Source organism: Malus domestica, chromosome 02 (genome assembly GCF_042453785.1).
Source record: "Malus domestica chromosome 02, GDT2T_hap1".
NCBI classification, from domain to species: domain Eukaryota; kingdom Viridiplantae; phylum Streptophyta; class Magnoliopsida; order Rosales; family Rosaceae; genus Malus; species Malus domestica.
Genome location: NC_091662.1, coordinates 5,318,528 through 5,336,163, shown reverse-complemented (window position 1 = coordinate 5,336,163; position 17,636 = coordinate 5,318,528). Strand labels below are relative to the sequence as shown.

At 35.5% G+C, this 17,636-nt stretch overlaps 2 protein-coding genes across 2 annotated transcripts; both read left to right on the top strand.

Moving 5' to 3' along the window:
• The first annotated feature begins 1,669 nt into the window (after window positions 1–1,669).
• On the top strand, window positions 1,670–5,720 carry LOC103418049 (mitochondrial-processing peptidase subunit alpha-like). The gene is made up of 13 exons (XM_008356201.4): window positions 1,670–2,025; window positions 2,450–2,710; window positions 2,821–3,117; window positions 3,212–3,379; window positions 3,488–3,655; window positions 3,745–3,825; window positions 3,981–4,047; window positions 4,262–4,359; window positions 4,454–4,526; window positions 4,615–4,685; window positions 4,797–4,846; window positions 5,197–5,306; window positions 5,401–5,720. The coding sequence occupies exons 1-13, from the start codon at window positions 1,987–1,989 to the stop codon at window positions 5,460–5,462; spliced, it is 1,545 nt and encodes a 514-aa protein (XP_008354423.2). The 5' UTR covers window positions 1,670–1,986; the 3' UTR covers window positions 5,463–5,720.
• Window positions 5,721–11,560: 5,840 nt separating this feature from the next.
• Window positions 11,561–17,304, top strand: LOC103418050 (NAC domain-containing protein 75-like). Its single transcript, XM_029087863.2, has 7 exons — window positions 11,561–11,896; window positions 12,302–12,592; window positions 12,820–12,997; window positions 13,254–13,855; window positions 14,443–14,796; window positions 15,727–15,846; window positions 16,565–17,304. Exons 2-7 carry the CDS (start codon window positions 12,470–12,472, stop codon window positions 16,652–16,654), a joined length of 1,467 nt encoding a protein of 488 aa, XP_028943696.1. The 5' UTR covers window positions 11,561–11,896; window positions 12,302–12,469; the 3' UTR covers window positions 16,655–17,304.
• Window positions 17,305–17,636: the final 332 nt, after the last annotated feature.

Here is a 17,636-nt window from a genome sequence, read left to right as displayed (position 1 = left end):
GAGAGGTTGGACTTGTCACGTTCAGTGGCCGTGTGCCACACGTAGTTGTATGGTCAGATTAGGGTTAGGGTTTTGGTCTGTGTAGGACTCTATAGAATCATCTTCAAGAGATATTTTTCAATGTGACCAGAATACGAGATAGTATATCACGTGTCACCATACAAATGGTGGGATATGTGTGTTAAAAAGTTAATAAGTTAAATATTAAAAAAATTCACCATTTATATAAAAGTACGTAGTTGTACCGTCCATGTTCCCGTCACAATTAAAAATTTCTCCATCTTCAGGCGTTCTTGTCACAATCTTATTGGCGATAGGTGGATCGAAGCACTTTATTTGTAAAAGAGATGAACGTGATGTATGGACTCATGGTTAATAATGTTCTACACTAGGGTCACATTTGGAATTAATTTTAAAATGACTGAATACGATTTTAAGGAAAATCTTTTTGGATTCTAAGACAGGATGAAAGTACCATCTGTAGATAGCCATTGTATGCAAATTGATGTGCATGAAAAGGAGAGAAGGTGAATATTGAAGGGAATAGCTCTACAGGACAAGTAGTAGAGAAAAGAGAGAGCAGTTAATTTATTATGCATATGTTATGTCAAGATTTTAAAGAGATATGTTAGCCGCTCACTACTAATCAATGTTGCATTGTAAGTGCGTGATTTTATTACAATAATGTTGTGGTATAATTAGTTTCAATTTGCTTTCAAGTCGGCAGGATTCCTTTAAAACCTTGCTCTTCTAGATCAATCTCTAAACAGAATCATCATTTTGAACAAGGATCAATGTATCATTAACATTAGCGTCGTCATGAGTTACTAGCACTAAGGATATATTCACATTCTTTGATGCTCATACGTTGCTAGAATAATTGAACTGTTGGAATGGGACCATGTGTCACACCCGAGATCTAAGATAAATAATATACCCATTTGATGAATATTCTAACAAAATCATGATAACTTCATAGAGGGCAATTATTTTATCATAAGCACACAAAACACAAGGGCGAAATTAAACGAAATATAGGAATTTTATGACACATTAGAAGTCACTCATCTTGAATCAATTCGTATGTTTTAGTGAGATTTTAAGTGGTTAGAAGATTGAAATGGATCAAATACCTTGGATTTCTTTTTTGGACAAACAATATTGTTAGTAGGTTAAACTGTTAGTTGTTAGGGGGAAGGAGATCGGTGGTTATCGAACCCACACCAAGGTGCATATGCATCATTATTTTTCGTCACTACGATAAAGCATCATCTACTTGATCTTGGAGTTTAAAAACTTGAATAACGATATTTTCATGTACATTGAAAAAACTATTTAACTCTCATTAGTTAATACTATTAGATTCAACCTCCCCGGGGTGGTGCAATAGTTGAGTTTAATTTTAGGTCCGTATTCTATATGGCACGTCTCAAGTTCGATTTTGAACGCTATTAAATTACACGATGTGGTTAAGGAGGCTGAAATCTTTTTTTTTTTTTTAAATACTATTAGATTTACTTTTTGTTATATGTAACCAATTTTTTGCCTGGTATTTAATGAGACGATAATTGGTGGGATTTTTTTTTTTTTTTTTTGAATGTGATTATCTTGTTATACAAGGAAAAATAAAACAAATCCAAAATTCGATTTAAAGCCCAAATCCAAATTTCGTTGCACGCTTGAAGGGCAAGGCATATATGCTCATACGCGAGTGTTGACTTGGCACCACTCCCAGCCGTCGATGTAAAGATTCAATCGGTATCTTGTCGTCAATTCACCGGCCCAGATTTCCCCCTCCAGAAAATTCCACACGCGTCCGACCTCCGCAAACCGTAACGGTGCCACCAGCACGCGCCAACCAGTGAGTCCCTGACAACCAATTCCTCCTCTACTCTTCCCGAAACCTTCCACCAAATATTTACAGCGACAGCAAAGTCCGTACAGTCAAGGATTTTGAAGGTGATCGGCACCCATCGGACCGCCGCCATGTTCAAAACCGCAGCTTCGCGCCTTAGGGCTCTCAAGGTCAGTACTTCTCTCTGATTATTCGGTGATTTCATCTGGATTTTCGTAATGCGTAATGGTTGTTTGGATGCCGAGAAAGTGTAGGAAAGAAAGTTGAATGTTTATGAGACGTTAAGATGGTAAAATTCGATCCGTTAGATTAGAAAAGTTCAATTTCTTCAGCGTGAATAGTAAAATTCAATTAGTTAGAACAGTAAAGTTCAAGTTTTTGAGAAGGAAAATTAAAAATTCATGACGCCCCAAAACAGATAAATTCAATTCGCTTGGTTGGTAAAGTTCAATTTTTCGAAGGCTCTGCAAGTGTTGGTGGAAGTTGAGAGGCTCGGTAATTTACCCGAAAACGAAAGGTTCAGTCTTTATGTGTGTGTATTGGTATTCTGGTAGAATGTAACTTGTATTCTTTGATTTCGATTGGGGATATTAGGGGCGTACAAGTGCGTTCCATAGGGGAGTGGCCAGATTTTCAAGTTTGAATGATGTTGCAACGAAGCCGTCCTCGTCCTCCTCTCCTTTCGGAGGTTTGTTTGGCTGGCTGATTGGGGGAAATTCCAGGTCTATGCCTCCATTAGACTTCCCTCTTTCAGGCATCAACCTCCCACCTGCATTGCCTGACCATGTTCAACCAGCGGATGTCAAAATTACAACTCTCCCGAATGGTATCAAAATAGCTTCTCTAAAGTCAGAGGTATGTATGATCATCATGGAGGTGCATATTTTGAAGTTTCTTGTCTACTTGCGTATGACCAAAAAGGAGGAATTTAACTCAATAATTGCTGGATTTTGGTGTTCAACCAGAAACCAGCTGCTTCAGTAGGTTTATACATTAATTGTGGTTCGGTCTATGAGACACTGGAATCATCTGGGGCCTCACACCTGCTGGAGCGTATGGCATTTAAGAGCACGAGGAACAGAAGCCATTTGCGTATTGTGCGGGAGGTGGAGGCAATTGGTGGTAACGTCCAAGCCTCAGCTTCGCGGGAGCAGATGGCTTACACCTTCAATGGTCTGAAGACCAATGTTCCTGAAATGGTAGAGCTACTTATCGACTGTGTTCGGAACCCTGTTTTCCTAGATTGGGAAATTAATGAGGAGGTAAATTTCCAGAATGTTGTTGTTTGTCTGCTGACAATTTACATGATGTGCAAAATTTGTGGTTAATATTGGTGTTGTATTTCATCTTTTACAGCTTCCTAAGGTGAAAAATGATATTGGTGAAGCCTCCAAAAACCCCGAAGCCCTTGTTTTGGAAGCAGTTCACTCTATTGGTTACAAGGGTGGCTTGGCCAATCCACTTTTAGCCCAGGAATCTTCAATTAGTAGACTGAACAGTAACATTTTGGAGCAATTTGTTGCTGTAAGTTTAATAGTTATATTTAAATCCAAATTATTCATTTAGTTTTGCAGTTAATTATTTGCCTTGTCGGTCTTTCCCAATAAGTTGAGGTTGTGATGATAATTTTAGGAAAATTATACTGCTCCTCGGATGGTACTTGCAGCTTATGGTGTTGAACATGAAGAACTTCTAAAAATTGCAGAACCACTTTTGTCTGATCTCCCCAGTGTCCCTACTGCCAAGGAGCCACAATCTGTGTATACTGGAGGTGATTACCGCTGTCAAGGTGATTTAGGGGTGTGTATCTTATCTATTTGAACTACTTTTTCTATCCTTTCTTTCTTTTTCATCCAGTAATTAAAAGTTTGATTTGCCTTGCATGACAGGAAACTCATTTTGCACTTGCCTTTGAACTTCCTGGTGGCTGGCGAAATGAGAAGGATGCAATGATTGTGAATGTTCTTCAGGTCTATATCAATTATCGTCCGTCTCTAGTAACTATAACTCCTTGTGTTCCCCCCTCCCACAATGAGAGTTTAATACTAAACTTGCATTTTAGATTTTTACAACTCTTTATTAGGATTGAAAGTTGGAAAGCAGTAATGAATCCAGTTTATTGTAGGTGCTAATGGGAGGAGGTGGCTCTTTTTCAGCCGGTGGACCTGGAAAAGGGATGCACTCACGTCTATGTAAGTTTTTCAAAAGACAAACAGAAATTTAAATAGTCCAACAAGAAAAAAGTATGACACAGGCATTAATACTTCAAGAGGTTTTGCTCCACTAAGTAGGGTCCCTTTGTTTTACAAGCTGTACCATCCTTTTAGAACTGAAGTGTTCACTCTTTTCTTTTTCTGGTTTAAATAACCTTGGCATCTGAATTACTGTGCTATGCCTGATGAGCAGATTCTCGTGTGTTAAATCGATGTTCAGCATTTCATTCGATTTTAGCGTTCAGTAGCCTCTACAACAATACTGGCATTTTTGGAATCCAAGCCTCCACTGTAAGAAACTACTATATGTCATGCGAAAATGTGAATAAGGAGAATTTTCTAGATATATGCTTAAATAATACTGGGAGCTGTCTCTGGATTTCAGGCTCCAGATTTTGTCGCAACAGCCATTGATATGGCAGCTAATGAGCTTATTGCAATCGCAACACCTGGAGATGGTTATCTTGCTATCTTTGATTCTTAATTTCTTTGTTTTACATGAAAATTTGAAACTGATGCTAACACGTTCTTTTCTCTTCTGCACAGTTGACCAGGTAGAACTAGATCGTGCTAAAAAGTCAACAAAGGCTTCCATTCTTATGAATTTGGAATCCAGAGTATGTAAACAATCAGTGTATTTTCGCAACAATGGGCTTCATACTTTGTTATCAAGATTTTTTTGAAAAAAATGTTATTTTGTTCGCTGATCTTTTATTTCAATTCCGTAGACGGTTGTTGCAGATGATATTGGGAGACAAATTCTGACGTACAATGACTGGTAAGGCCCTTCTCATACCTGTATATATTTGTGTTGAACCGTGTTGGATGTGAACAATGCCTAATGCATATTTTTACTGTTAATGCGGACCCTGCTTCTTAGTTATTATGTCTTGTGAAAATGAATTGTCTGAAAATGCTTTTTGTGAGCATATTTTTAGATTGTACCATAATTGCTATTGTTAGAATTTCGAACAAGGCCCCGATATGTTTCACAAGTTGAGTTATTGTATGCTAAATTAAGTACTAACCATCAGTGTCAGTACTCTTCTCCTTCTTACACCTTGCATAAACCACTTGAAAGAAGTCTGTTTTTGGTGTTTTCTTCACGGCAATATTTTTTATGGTTAGGAAACTGAGCCAGCTCTTGAAGGCTGTGGATGAGGTTTCGTTAGAAGATATTGCTTCAATTGGTCAAAAGCTTTTATCTTCCCCTCTCACAATGGCAACATATGGAGATTGTATGTTCCAATCTTAGTGCGAATCCTCTGTTTATGATTCACAAGTTTCCTTTGCTTGTAATACCTTTTTACGTTCTTCATTCTTGTCTTGCAGTTACTAGCGTGACTGGCGTCTCAAGCTATGATTCAGTCAGCAAAAAGTTCCATTTGAAATGAGATTGTTTTCGTGTTCCAAACCGGGCAGTCAGCTGACATGCTGCCATCGCTGTGCTTGACATCCGCATACGCTAGAGCTTCTGTACAAAAAGTTCGAATAAAATGAGGATACTTCATACGTAATCTCGAGCGTATATGTATCTCTTGTTGGTAGAGTTTATCAGACAGCTGATGGTTATGCCATTATTATTGTATCACTATGTCTAATTTTATTAGCAAATGTTGATGGAGAAGTCAAAGAGCAAATTGTTGAAGAAACGGAATCAAATGTTAGATATGGTAGATAAACCTAACATCAGCATTGCTATACTCTCCCAACCATTAGGAGTCCTATCCTACCAAACTTACAAATTACAACGACAAATCTTGCACGACCGTACACTCATATTCGTTGGATAATATATTTTATCACAAGAAGATACTCTAAACTATTGACCATACTCTAAATTATTTTAATCTACAAATTAGAGTATCCGAACTTGGTTTAAGGGGAGCATATATGATATGGATAATGTTAGGAAGACTACAATTTTAAATTAAATTTTGGAAACTAAATGATGTGGTTTTTTATGATTAGATTATTACTTAATTATTGATTAACGTGCTTATTTCTTAGTAGTAACACATCATTTGGTTTGCAAATTTGGTTTAAAATTTTGGTCTCTCTAGCATTACCCTATACGATATACAAGAAATGCCTAGGAGACTCTCAAAAGTGAGACTCTCCATGTACTCTTTGCCACCCCATGTTATTGGCACAGTGTTGATACCGAAATTGACGTTAAATCGTGAGGTGGCAGAGAGTTCCCTTAGTATTTCTCATGATGTACTAGCCAACTCTTGATTCAAGAAAGCAAATATACTATTATGATCAACTGATCTAACTCACGTCAACTCTGATATAAATAATGTTAAAGAGATTTAGGGACAAAACTCTCATTATTCTTCTCCCTCTATTTTCTTGCCAACCTGAAAAAAGGAACAGAACAAAACAAAGAAAAGAAAAGAGAAGTAAAATAGAAAAAGAAAATTATATTATTCGTGTCTTTTGTCTCCCCTACTTGTCTCTCCCTTTCTTGTTTGAGAAATCATGAATGTGCCGACGGATTTACCATTTGTGTCGAACATCCATTGGCATTTTGGTACTCACCCACTCACCCTTTCACCCATCAGACGCAGTTTTACTTTTACAATGAGATGAGATTGGCAATGAGGAATGTGTTATATTGACCAAAAAAAAAATGAGGAATGTGTTAAAACATGCATGCAAAAACACCATCATGGTTAACTCATAGTCATCATGAATATTATTTTCTTCCAAATTAAAGTACGTTGTTTGCTTTCCACAACCATAATTTTGATGACAACGTGGTCTTTTCACCCCCTCCCTCACTCCTAAAGAGGGAAAAATGAGTGGTCTCCTTGCATTTTTTACCAAAATTCATCAACTATATGTGTAGTATATTTTGTTTGGTTACAAAGACGTCAAACTTTGAAGACCATTTGCACTATGAACTTGAGTGTGGAGGTAAATGTTCGCTAACAAAAGAGCTTTAAGATCATCTCCAACAGATGAACAAAACTCATGTTTTTACTTAAAGTTTCTCAAAATACTCCTTAAACAAACTAGTTACCATGAGTCAAATTTAGTTTTCCGAACAATGTTGATCACAAGTGAGCGAGGCCAGACAAATCCTACCAATGCATTACATTTTGAAGCAAGTGAGTTTTACTTTACGGAAACAATTAAGGATTCATTTGGAAGTGCTTTTGAAATGAATGAAAGCGCTTTTGGTGAAAATGTTTATGAAACCAATTCTTAGTAAAAATCCAAGTGGATTTTAGAAAAACATTTCTAAGTGCTTCTTGTAAGAAGAACATATCTGGTATTTCATCTAAAAAGCACTTAAAGTGCTTTTGGAACCCAAAATCAATTTCACAAAAAACGCTTTCAGTCATTTTAAAAGTATTTCCAAACGAGTCATAAATATTTAAGACTATGAAAATTTTGGCTAGCGATGTCGGAGAAGCATTTACATCATTTCAAGTCAAATTTGACTGCACTACAAATTCAGGAACTGAATATGCGATTGTAAATGTGTGTGTGTTCGCATGTGGCATGCCTATCAAGCATTTTCAAGAAAAAAATGTCCACATTTGAAAGCATGTGCTTGAGTACAGGTATTCGTACGAAGCATTTTCCTTTTGGTCTCAGACATCATGGCTTTTTAGTTTTTACCCAACTCCTTCTGTTCTTCTCCTTCCCGATATTATTGCCTTGAATCTTGCTCAGGAAACGTATTCAAAGGGTTTTATGAATATAACTTGCAAAATTGCAAGGTTTTTATTTTTATTGTTGGGTTGAATAATCTTTATATTCTTTTTACATGTACAAAGTATTAATTAGTTGTTCTACCTACTTGTAACTAATATTCTCATACATGTATTTACTTAAATATAATTCATAAAGAGTGATTGACCAAAAAAAGATAATAATCAGGTACAGTATTCTATGTACTCACTTTCTGATTTGATCTAAAAAACATATCATGTGTTCCTTATTTTTTTTTTAAACAAGAAACAAATTAAAACATGTCCATTTATTTTTAAAACAATAAAACATGCTTTAAAATATCATTAGACACAACCAAAAGGTAAATGCTCACGTACGAGTACCCAAGTATTAACCACCCAAAAATCATAAAAAGGGACAAGTTAGTGGTTTTGACAAGGCAATCCAGCCTTCTGGGGACCAGGAAAACTCACAAAGTCATTTCAACATCCCCCTAACCACCATCATGTGATTTACCATAACCAAAAACCGAACTCAAAGCGTGCTGTGCGAAATACAGATTTGAAATTCATCTCCAACAATTGGACCACCATCTGATAGTTATGCAATGCTAAATTTGAATTGTCCCTTATAAGTAAATATTTGTTGCCCCAATTTTTCCCATTGCTGAAAAGACATAACAATTTCCAGTTTTAAAATAAATAAAAATTTCGGGATATGCATGCCGCATGTATTGAAGAAATTTTTGTTGAAGTCAGATATCGTAACCTAATAAATTCGCTCGTCTATTCATTGTTATCAAAGATTTTTTTTTTTTTTTTTGGTTGACAACAGGGCAAAAGTCCTAAGGAAAAAGAAATATTACATAAGAATATCATGAAGTCACGAGACTAATTTATATCTGTAACTAACAACCGACAATAAGAAAGATAAGCTTGCACAAAAAAGATAAGACCCAAACTACATGATAAACTCAAACAAACTAAATCATCAACAACAAAATTCTTTTCACGATAAATAGAATTTGTGGTCACACTAAAGAATTTCTACGTACAAAGTATCATTAATAAAGCATAAAAAAAGTGTTAAGATAATCTGGTTTTATTAAAAAATACAATCCGGACAATCTGATTCATTCATTCCCTAGGGATAAAAAGGACAGGACCAATCCAAGGCTTTCAACAAGTAGAACGCATGGTTTTTGCCTCTGTGCGTATTTATGTTATATATTCCCCAGAATCAATGATATCTGATCTTTTCATTAAAAAATGGCTTAAATTTTTTTTTTTAAAAATTAGGAATTCGTCTTTTTAATTAAAGAAAAAAGGGTGGAAATATCAGACAAATGAGCAATCATGGACATCTCTCTCTCCTGTGGAAACAGCATGTTGGACCATCTATCATTTTATTTTTGACTGCTTGAATGAATGTTATAAACGTGAACGGCTCACCATCATCTGATGCATATCAAGACACTTTTGATATCACAAGATTTTCCCAGGCCACAAGGGTCTAGGTCTCACCCTTTGGGGACCCCACTCCTTCCACATATAGGAGGCTAACAAAATTTGTATGTGTGCTTAGTAGTTAGTACCCTAGATCTCCTCCCCCAAATAGAAATAACAGAAGCCAGAAACAAGGGCCATAGATAAATATATTTTAGAAAATTAGATTTTAATCTCTAAATTATATGAAGTTTAGAAAAATATCTTATATAAGACTAAAAATTGATTTTTAGTCCCTAGATTCTATTGAATGTCAGCATATGTATTTAATGTCTTTCTTTTTTATTTATAATTTTATGGTGTTCATAAATTACATTTTATGAAAATATTATAAATTTTAATTCTCATTATGGTGAGTATCTTATACAAGAAAATATTTTCGTAGAGATTTTTCGGTACATTTATGTTTTTGCATATTTTCTGATGTGCTACTAATTCACTACAATATATTTAGGTACGAACATTTCGGTACACTGAGTTAGTATAATATGTTTAAGTACGGACATTTAGGTACACTAGTTTAGTATAATATATTTAGGTACTGACATTTCGGTACACTAGTTTAGTATCGTATAGTTAGGTACGGAAATTTTTGTACACTTATGTTTTTTCATATTTTCTTATGTGCCACTAATTCACTACAGTATATTTAGATATTGACATTTCGGTACACTAAATTAGTAAAATATATTATGATACGGACGTTTAGGTACATTAATTAGAAGAAGTTAAATAAAATTAATGAATTAAAATGTGTATAATAATAAATTAAAAATTTAATGTAATGACATTAAATAAGATATCTATTAAATATTAAAACAAAAATATAATATAAATTTGAATTAAGTACACATTAAGGGACTAAAATCAATATCCAATCTAACACCAAATTTTTATTAAATTTTAATTTTCTTGAAGGATTAATGTAACATCCCACATCGCCCAGGGGAGTGATCCTTAAAATGTATATTTCCATCCCTACCTAGCACGAGACCTTTTGGGAACTCACTGGCTTCGGGTTCCGTAGGAACTTTGAAATTAAGCGAGAAAGGGGCTGGAGCACTCCCAGGATGGGTGACCCACTGTGAAGTTGCTCGTGAGTTCCCAGAAACAAAACCGTGAGGGCATGGTCGGGCCCAAAGCGGACAATATCGTGCTACGGTGGTGGAGCGGGCCCGGGAAGTGATCCACCCCGGGCCGGGATGTGACAATTAAAGTTCAAAAACATATTTTGCAAGCAGAAACATATGATTTCTTTTCGGATGAGGTAATTTATTTACCGGGTGGGTGCTTCCACCTCAAGTTTCCCCCATATTTTATTTATTTATTTATTTTTATAAAGTGATTTTTTGCATAAGTTGTAATTAGAAGGGGTGGTGGTGGTCCATCAAGTATACTGCTCATTTGCCTTGCATATCAAGCAACCTTCTAATACCTCTCTATCTCTCTGCAACATCCATGACCAAAGCATCATGATCAGCACTCCACAGCTCAAAACCCATGTGAGCACCTACATCTTTTTTTCTCTCTACTATATATTTCATTTTTGGATAATACTAAGGTCGTACCCAGTGCACAAGGCTCCCGCTTTACGCAGGGTCTGGGAGAGGTGAATGTCGGCTAGCCTTACCCCCATTTTATGGAGAGGCTGCTCCAAGTCTCGAACCCGAGACCTACCGCTCATGGGCGAAGGCACTTGCCATCGCACCAAGTGCGACCTCTTATGGATAATACTAAATGGACCAAATTTTAAATCAAAGTTACAAAATAAATTATATGTCACTAATAAGAAATAAACACGTTAATTAATATTTAAGTAATAATTCAATCGTCAACAACCACATAATTTAATTTAAAATTTTGGTTTCCCTAACGTTACCCTTTGTTTTTTTTTATTCTGTCATTGCCATGAAGAAATTTTTTGGCTCTAGTATGCCTCCTAAAAAACTGATAGGAATTATATGATTTTTTTTTTTTAAATCCAGGACTGTCAAATTCCTGATTTCGTCTTTGTCACTCAAAGTCTCTGATGACATATACGTTCAAGTATATCTCTAATTGTTTTTTCAACTTTATTGACATCCACCTTTTATGAAAATACCAACCATTATTTTATACATATACACACTTTTATTTTTTATAATACGAATAATTTTTTATATTAAATTTATCAAAACTACAGAGAAATATCGAATTTGAATCTGGAGAAAAAATAACAATGTTCGAGCAAATTTGACTAGGCATAAGCTTGCACAAACACACTTTTGTATAAATATATAGAACTATTGTACAATATATAAATATTGCAAGGATGGGTTCATTTGCTTTTGTATTTGTGCCTTGGTAACAGCTGTGGAGGCCGTTTCTTGCCTTTGCTTTTGTAGTCAAGGCTCTCTAGCTTTCTTTAACCAACTTGGTTTTCTCTCTCTTTCTATCCTCTTCTCTTCTCTTCTCTCTCTCTCTCTCTCTCTAAACCACCTAGGAAATAAGGCTTTAAATGCTTAAAGGTGGTATGTAGTACAGGGGTTTGAGGGCAACTTTTCCTTTTTTTTCTCACTGCCCCTTCAGTTAAAGTGGAGAAGGAAACTCTCATCTATCTCTCTCTCTCTCTGGTGTTTTCCATGGTTAAAGCACAGGTTTATAGCTCAATCTCTCGCTGTGACAGTTTCTTTTTCTCTGCCTAGCTTACCTCAGCTCCCTCTTCTTTGCTCCTCACCGATTTTCCTCAATCAAAATATCTGTATTTCTGTCTTAAGCTAGGTTTCATATTTCTCACGGGTTTTGCAAATGAATCTCTTTTTTTCTCATATTAATTGATTCAGCAAAGGGAATAAACTTTATAATCGTTCAAAACTTGTTTTTGATATTTTGCTTTCTTTCTTCAGTAGCTTGATGAAGCTGTTCTTCTTGCTTGATATTTAGTTCGTCTTTCAATCTTCGATCAAATTCCCAGAATTAATCCACATATATATATATATATATATATATCGAATATATATTTTTCATTACCCTTTTTTATGAGTACCCTTTTGTGCATACAGTCATCACCAGATCTCAATCAAAGTTGTGTATGATTTGCGTATATAGAGAGAAAGCGGCTGGGATATGAGCAGCAGGCGTTTTTACAAGGATGACGAAAATTTCCCAGAAGACGGTATGTTGATGAGTTTGAGAGAAAGAAGACGATAGCATCTCTTTCGAAAAGAGCAATGAATAAGAGTACTTTGGGGTCCATCAGAAGTTCTGATCTCATTGATGCAAAGCTTGAAGAGCATCAGATGTGCGGATCCAAGCAGTGTCCCGGTTGTGGACACAAACTCGAAGGAAAGCCGGTACGAATAATCACATATTAATTCTTATAGCTTGGCACATGAAGAATTATGCTTCTTGCATAATATTGTTTGAAAGTAATTGTTTTAAATTTAGAGTACATTTTTTATGCTAATATAAAAAGGGTCCCTCGATCTTTATCTTTTACTTTAATGTATTTGTTCTCTTTTTTTCTTTTAATGGTATTTTTTTTAGTTCGAATTGTGTTAATGGAGTCAATTTACTGCAGGACTGGTTAGGTCTACCAGCAGGAGTGAAATTTGATCCAACAGACCAAGAACTAATTGAACACCTTGAAGCAAAGGTAGAAGCCAAAAACTCCAAGTCTCACCCTTTGATTGATGAATTCATCCCTACAATTGAAGGAGAAGATGGAATTTGTTACACCCATCCTGAAAAACTTCCAGGTAAAAGTATTTGAATATTAATCTCTCTCTCTCTGTCTCTCTGCGCCCCCCCCCCCCCCAAAAAAAAAAAGAATTAGTGAAGTTTATGATTTGCAATTTGCAATTAGTTTGTTTCTTACCATACACTACTTCAGTTGATTATGACTTAATTTGAAAGAAGCTAAATATTGTGTCACATTTTGTCATACCTAAGTCAACCTAACTTGTTGATTTGGGATAATGTTAATTTCTTGATCACTTTATTTTCTTGCAATAGGGGTCACAAGAGATGGCTTGAGCAGGCACTTCTTCCATAGACCTTCAAAAGCCTACACAACTGGGACAAGAAAGAGAAGAAAAATCCAAACAGAATGTGACTTGCAAGGTGGGGAAACAAGATGGCACAAGACAGGCAAGACCAGGCCAGTCATGGTGAATGGAAAACAAAAAGGGTGCAAGAAAATTCTAGTCCTCTACACCAACTTTGGCAAAAACCGAAAACCCGAAAAGACGAATTGGGTGATGCACCAATACCATCTTGGGCAGCATGAGGAGGAGAAAGAAGGAGAGCTTGTGGTGTCAAAGATATTCTATCAGACTCAGCCAAGGCAATGCAACTGGTCTGATAGAGCGAGTGCAACTGGTGAAGGAAGCAGTGATATTGTGGCTACTAATAGCAGAAGAGATAGTGGGAGTGGGAGTTGTTCTTCTAAGGAAATATTACCTTCTCATCCTCATAGAGATCATGACCAAATAGCTGCAACAGCAGCAGCTGCGGTTGCAGCTGCTGCTCCAATCTCAAGCTACAGTGGCATTGACATTCATCAGTTGAAGTCAGATCACTTCAGCTTTGCCCCCTTCAGAAAAAGCTTTGATGAGGTAATAATTCTTTCATGTTCTCATATTTACATTTTGTTTTGTCAAAATCTCATATATACATTAGATTAATGCTTTCTACATCTTCAACTTCAAAACAATTAAATCAACGTTTATTAATTATTAAGATAAAAATTTTAACTAACGTTGTATTTACAAATCGTTTGTCAAGTTATATGTGATATAAAAATGTGATAAGACTAACATTATTCATTATTAAATCAAACACACTTACAAGTTTTTCATGCATGTAAATAGATTTTTTTCCAAAAAATTAATTAGCCATATATATACTATATATTAATAATAAAAATGTTTTCCATATGTTGTCATTTTCTTCATAACCCATTGCTTGCAATTGCGGCATTACAAATTTCATGGGGCCACTCTTGATTACATTTCTCAGCTAATAAAAACTACTTCACCCACCAAAAGGGTCTATAGTTTGAAATTTTTTTGCTGCTAGACTAATAACACACACAAACAAATTAAAACAAAGAGAAAATTAATAAGAAAATGAAGTGAATAAAATGTGGTTGATATAAAAGAGACATGGTAGCGAATTTGTTCATGGAGGTGTCCATTTGCAGGTGGGGATAGGAGGAGAGGCTTCAACTGTAAGGGAAGGGCTGCCATCTGGCACGTGCGAAGAGATACGAGAGCACCACCAGAGATCAGTACCAGTACAGCCTCATCATCACCATCATCATCATATAAGCCATGAACTAGTATCTGATCATCACGAGCAGCAGCAGCAACATGAACATCAACAGCAGCAGCAACTGCATCATCATCAACAAATTGCAACAGCTGCAGCTTTCCACATCAGCCGCCCTTCACATCCCATTTCCACCATCATCTCTCCACCTCCTCTCCACCACACTTCCATCATTCTTGATCAGGATTCCTACTCCCGGTTGATGCTCCAAAACGAAAATTTCCAGGTAATCCATCAAACCCGGCCCATCTTCGTACTATCACAAAGTAACCCTAGCTAGCTAGCATATATAACTATACATAATGAAACAATAATTTTTACGTATGATTAATATTTGACCTAATCACTTTCTCACCCTACTCCAATATCACTTGAGTTAGAGCTCATCGCCTGTAAATTTGTTGATGTATTTATTCTAGTTGATGTATTTTTTCACCCTGTGTGTGCACCTAGCCACATGTCTACCCACTTGTGACTAGCGTATTTTTACAACACAGACTTTATAAACAAAACTATTCATATTTTTTATTATCATTATTTAAAAATTATATTTGCAAAAAATCAATTAAGTTATAATCATTTAGTCATACATTTAAATAAAATAAATAAATGATTAATTATAGTACGTTACCCGTTTTCAAAACTGTTTTGTCCTTAGTTTAATTTATGCCGCCAAACCTTAATTGAAAAAATTGTTCCTCAACCAAAAAATGAAAGGAAGTGGTGGAGAAAAGGAAAAGGCTGAGTCAATAACTCGGACTGAGTTGCACCTGCGAAGCCCGTTATCACGAGATATCTTTCGGTGTGTCTAGAATATGTAAAGTTACGCAATATATTATTATACAAGTGAAGGAAAGTTTTTTTTCAAATGTCCTTGTAATAACATATAACATATGTATTCATATACTATTTCGAATACATTGAAAAATTTCGTTATCACATGGCCAAACCCTAGCGTCTATGATATGCTGTACTGTACATGTGGCAGACCTGTCACTGTAGCTTTTAGTACTTGCAAACATGAAACTGTCTTTTCACTTTTTAATCCTTGAAGACAATATCATTAAGATGTGCACATATTTATTTAATTTCCTTTTGTTTTTTTGTTAGTTTGTGTTTTATATAATGCGTTTCTTTGTTATTCATAACTAAACAGGCGCAGCAACAGCAGCAACACCCCCACCACCAACAGCATCATAAAATGGGAGCTAGGTCTGCATCTGGTTTGGAGGAACTAATAATGGGCTGCACTTCCAGCAGTAGTGATATCAAAGAAGTGAGTACATATACCAACTTTTTGACTCTGAATTTCATGACCTTTGATTTGTCATCATACAAACTAATTACAAGATAAAAAGAAAGGAAAAGTAAGCATAGGATCATTAGAAAGAACCAAAAGCAACAAAAACCAATTTATTTAACTGTTAATTTAAATTAAAGATAGAGAGAAGCCAAAGCCTTTTTGCACCTATCTCTTTATCTTTTCTTTTTTTTGCCTTAGAATTTATATATATGTTTTTGGTGGTTTTATAATCCTCCCCCAAAAAGAAAAGACCATACAGAATATAATCTAAAGAAAAGACCATACAGAATATAATCTTTCTTGTGACCCGACTGTAAAGCCGTCATTATGTTGAATAATTTCAAACTGAAAAATCAAAACACAAAATTGCTATGGATGTCACCTTTGTTAACCCATTCTTTTATTCCTTAAATGAGGTAACAATATATAAATATTGTATTTAAATATTTATTTACATAGCAATGTACATTGTGAAAACGACCAGCCTTCAATTGGACTCAAATAGAAACTCTTTTTTTCGCTTTTAGAAAATAAAGGTAGTGATAGCCATGGCCTGTGTTTGGTTTTCTGTTAATTGTAATTATAGTTTTAGAGTTGTTGCAGAACTATGAGAAAATTAACTTTTTAGAAACCCTAATTAGTCCTAATAATTTATCTAAACGTGGCAAGCTTGCAATTGATTTTGTAACAGGAGTCATCGATGCCAAACCCTCAAGAGGCAGAGTGGATGAAGTACTCCTCCTTCTGGCCTGACCCTGACAACCCAGATCATCATGGGTAGAAGAGCACACAAAAATGAAATATAGTGATAGAGAGAGAACAATAAACTCACGGTCGTCATTGATCACAGTCACAGTCACAGACAACATCATTGTCATCAATCAGTCATCATTTGTATTTTGACACCACCATCGACTCCCTCATCAAGTTGCTTTTCAAACGTGAGAGGCCAAGAAGGTATAGCCATCCATGGTTTCGTTTGGTCACCAACTTTTTTCTTTCTTCTCTCTCTCTCTTGGCTTTCAACTGAACTAACTGAGCAAACGGTCCATGTTGGAAAGGAAAGAGAAAAGAGGAAAGGAAAAAAAGGAGGAGAGGAGAGGGAGGGAGGGAGGGAGGCAAGGAGGGAGGGGGGGGGGGGGGGGGGAGCTAGTAAAAGGAAAAGGAAAGAAAGAAACGAACGAAAGGCTGCATACTGCAATCTCGTCTGAAAAAATAGAAGGAGAAATCAAGGACCATTATTATTCTCTTCATGCATGAAAATCATCACCATTGTCATTACTTAATATCATCTTTTATGGGTTATATTCTCTTATTATTATTTTATTTTTATTTTTTTTAAATGTTTGTATAATGTTTCTTTTTCTTGTTCTTTTACAGAGAAAAATACCATAGCGTTTGCGCCAATTAATGCAACTTATACTTTCTTAATTGTACTTTAACTTTGGTTATTAGCTTTGTTAGTAAAATACCGATAGAGGTTAATATTGTCTCCAAAGATAGAAATAAAAATGTGTTATTATATTAAGACAATGATCTCGTTTTTCAGAGTGATTTGCTTTTTGTCTACGTCTTTCAAGTTTCAATGTTATTGGAAATTAATACATAGAACCCAAAAAGAAAAAGGAGAAGCAAATTAAAGAAAAGTAAAAGACATAAGGAATTTGATTCTCAATGATGTCGTGAGATACAATGTAATTGTTTTACTCATATAATATATGGTAGAGCATATTTAGAACCCCTTTGACAACCATTTTAGTTTT

Coding starts and splice junctions, on each gene's coding strand:
- LOC103418050 (XM_029087863.2), top strand. CDS start 12,470: ATGAATAAGAGTACTTTGGGGTCCATCAGAAGTTCTGATCTCATTGAT. Junction 12,593..12,819: donor ACAAACTCGAAGGAAAGCCG/GTACGAATAATC, acceptor AATTTACTGCAG/GACTGGTTAGGTCTACCAGC. Junction 14,797..15,726: donor TCCAAAACGAAAATTTCCAG/GTAATCCATCAA, acceptor ATAACTAAACAG/GCGCAGCAACAGCAGCAACA.
- LOC103418049 (XM_008356201.4), top strand. CDS start 1,987: ATGTTCAAAACCGCAGCTTCGCGCCTTAGGGCTCTCAAG. Junction 2,026..2,449: donor CGCGCCTTAGGGCTCTCAAG/GTCAGTACTTCT, acceptor TGGGGATATTAG/GGGCGTACAAGTGCGTTCCA. Junction 4,527..4,614: donor AATCGCAACACCTGGAGATG/GTTATCTTGCTA, acceptor TCTTCTGCACAG/TTGACCAGGTAGAACTAGAT.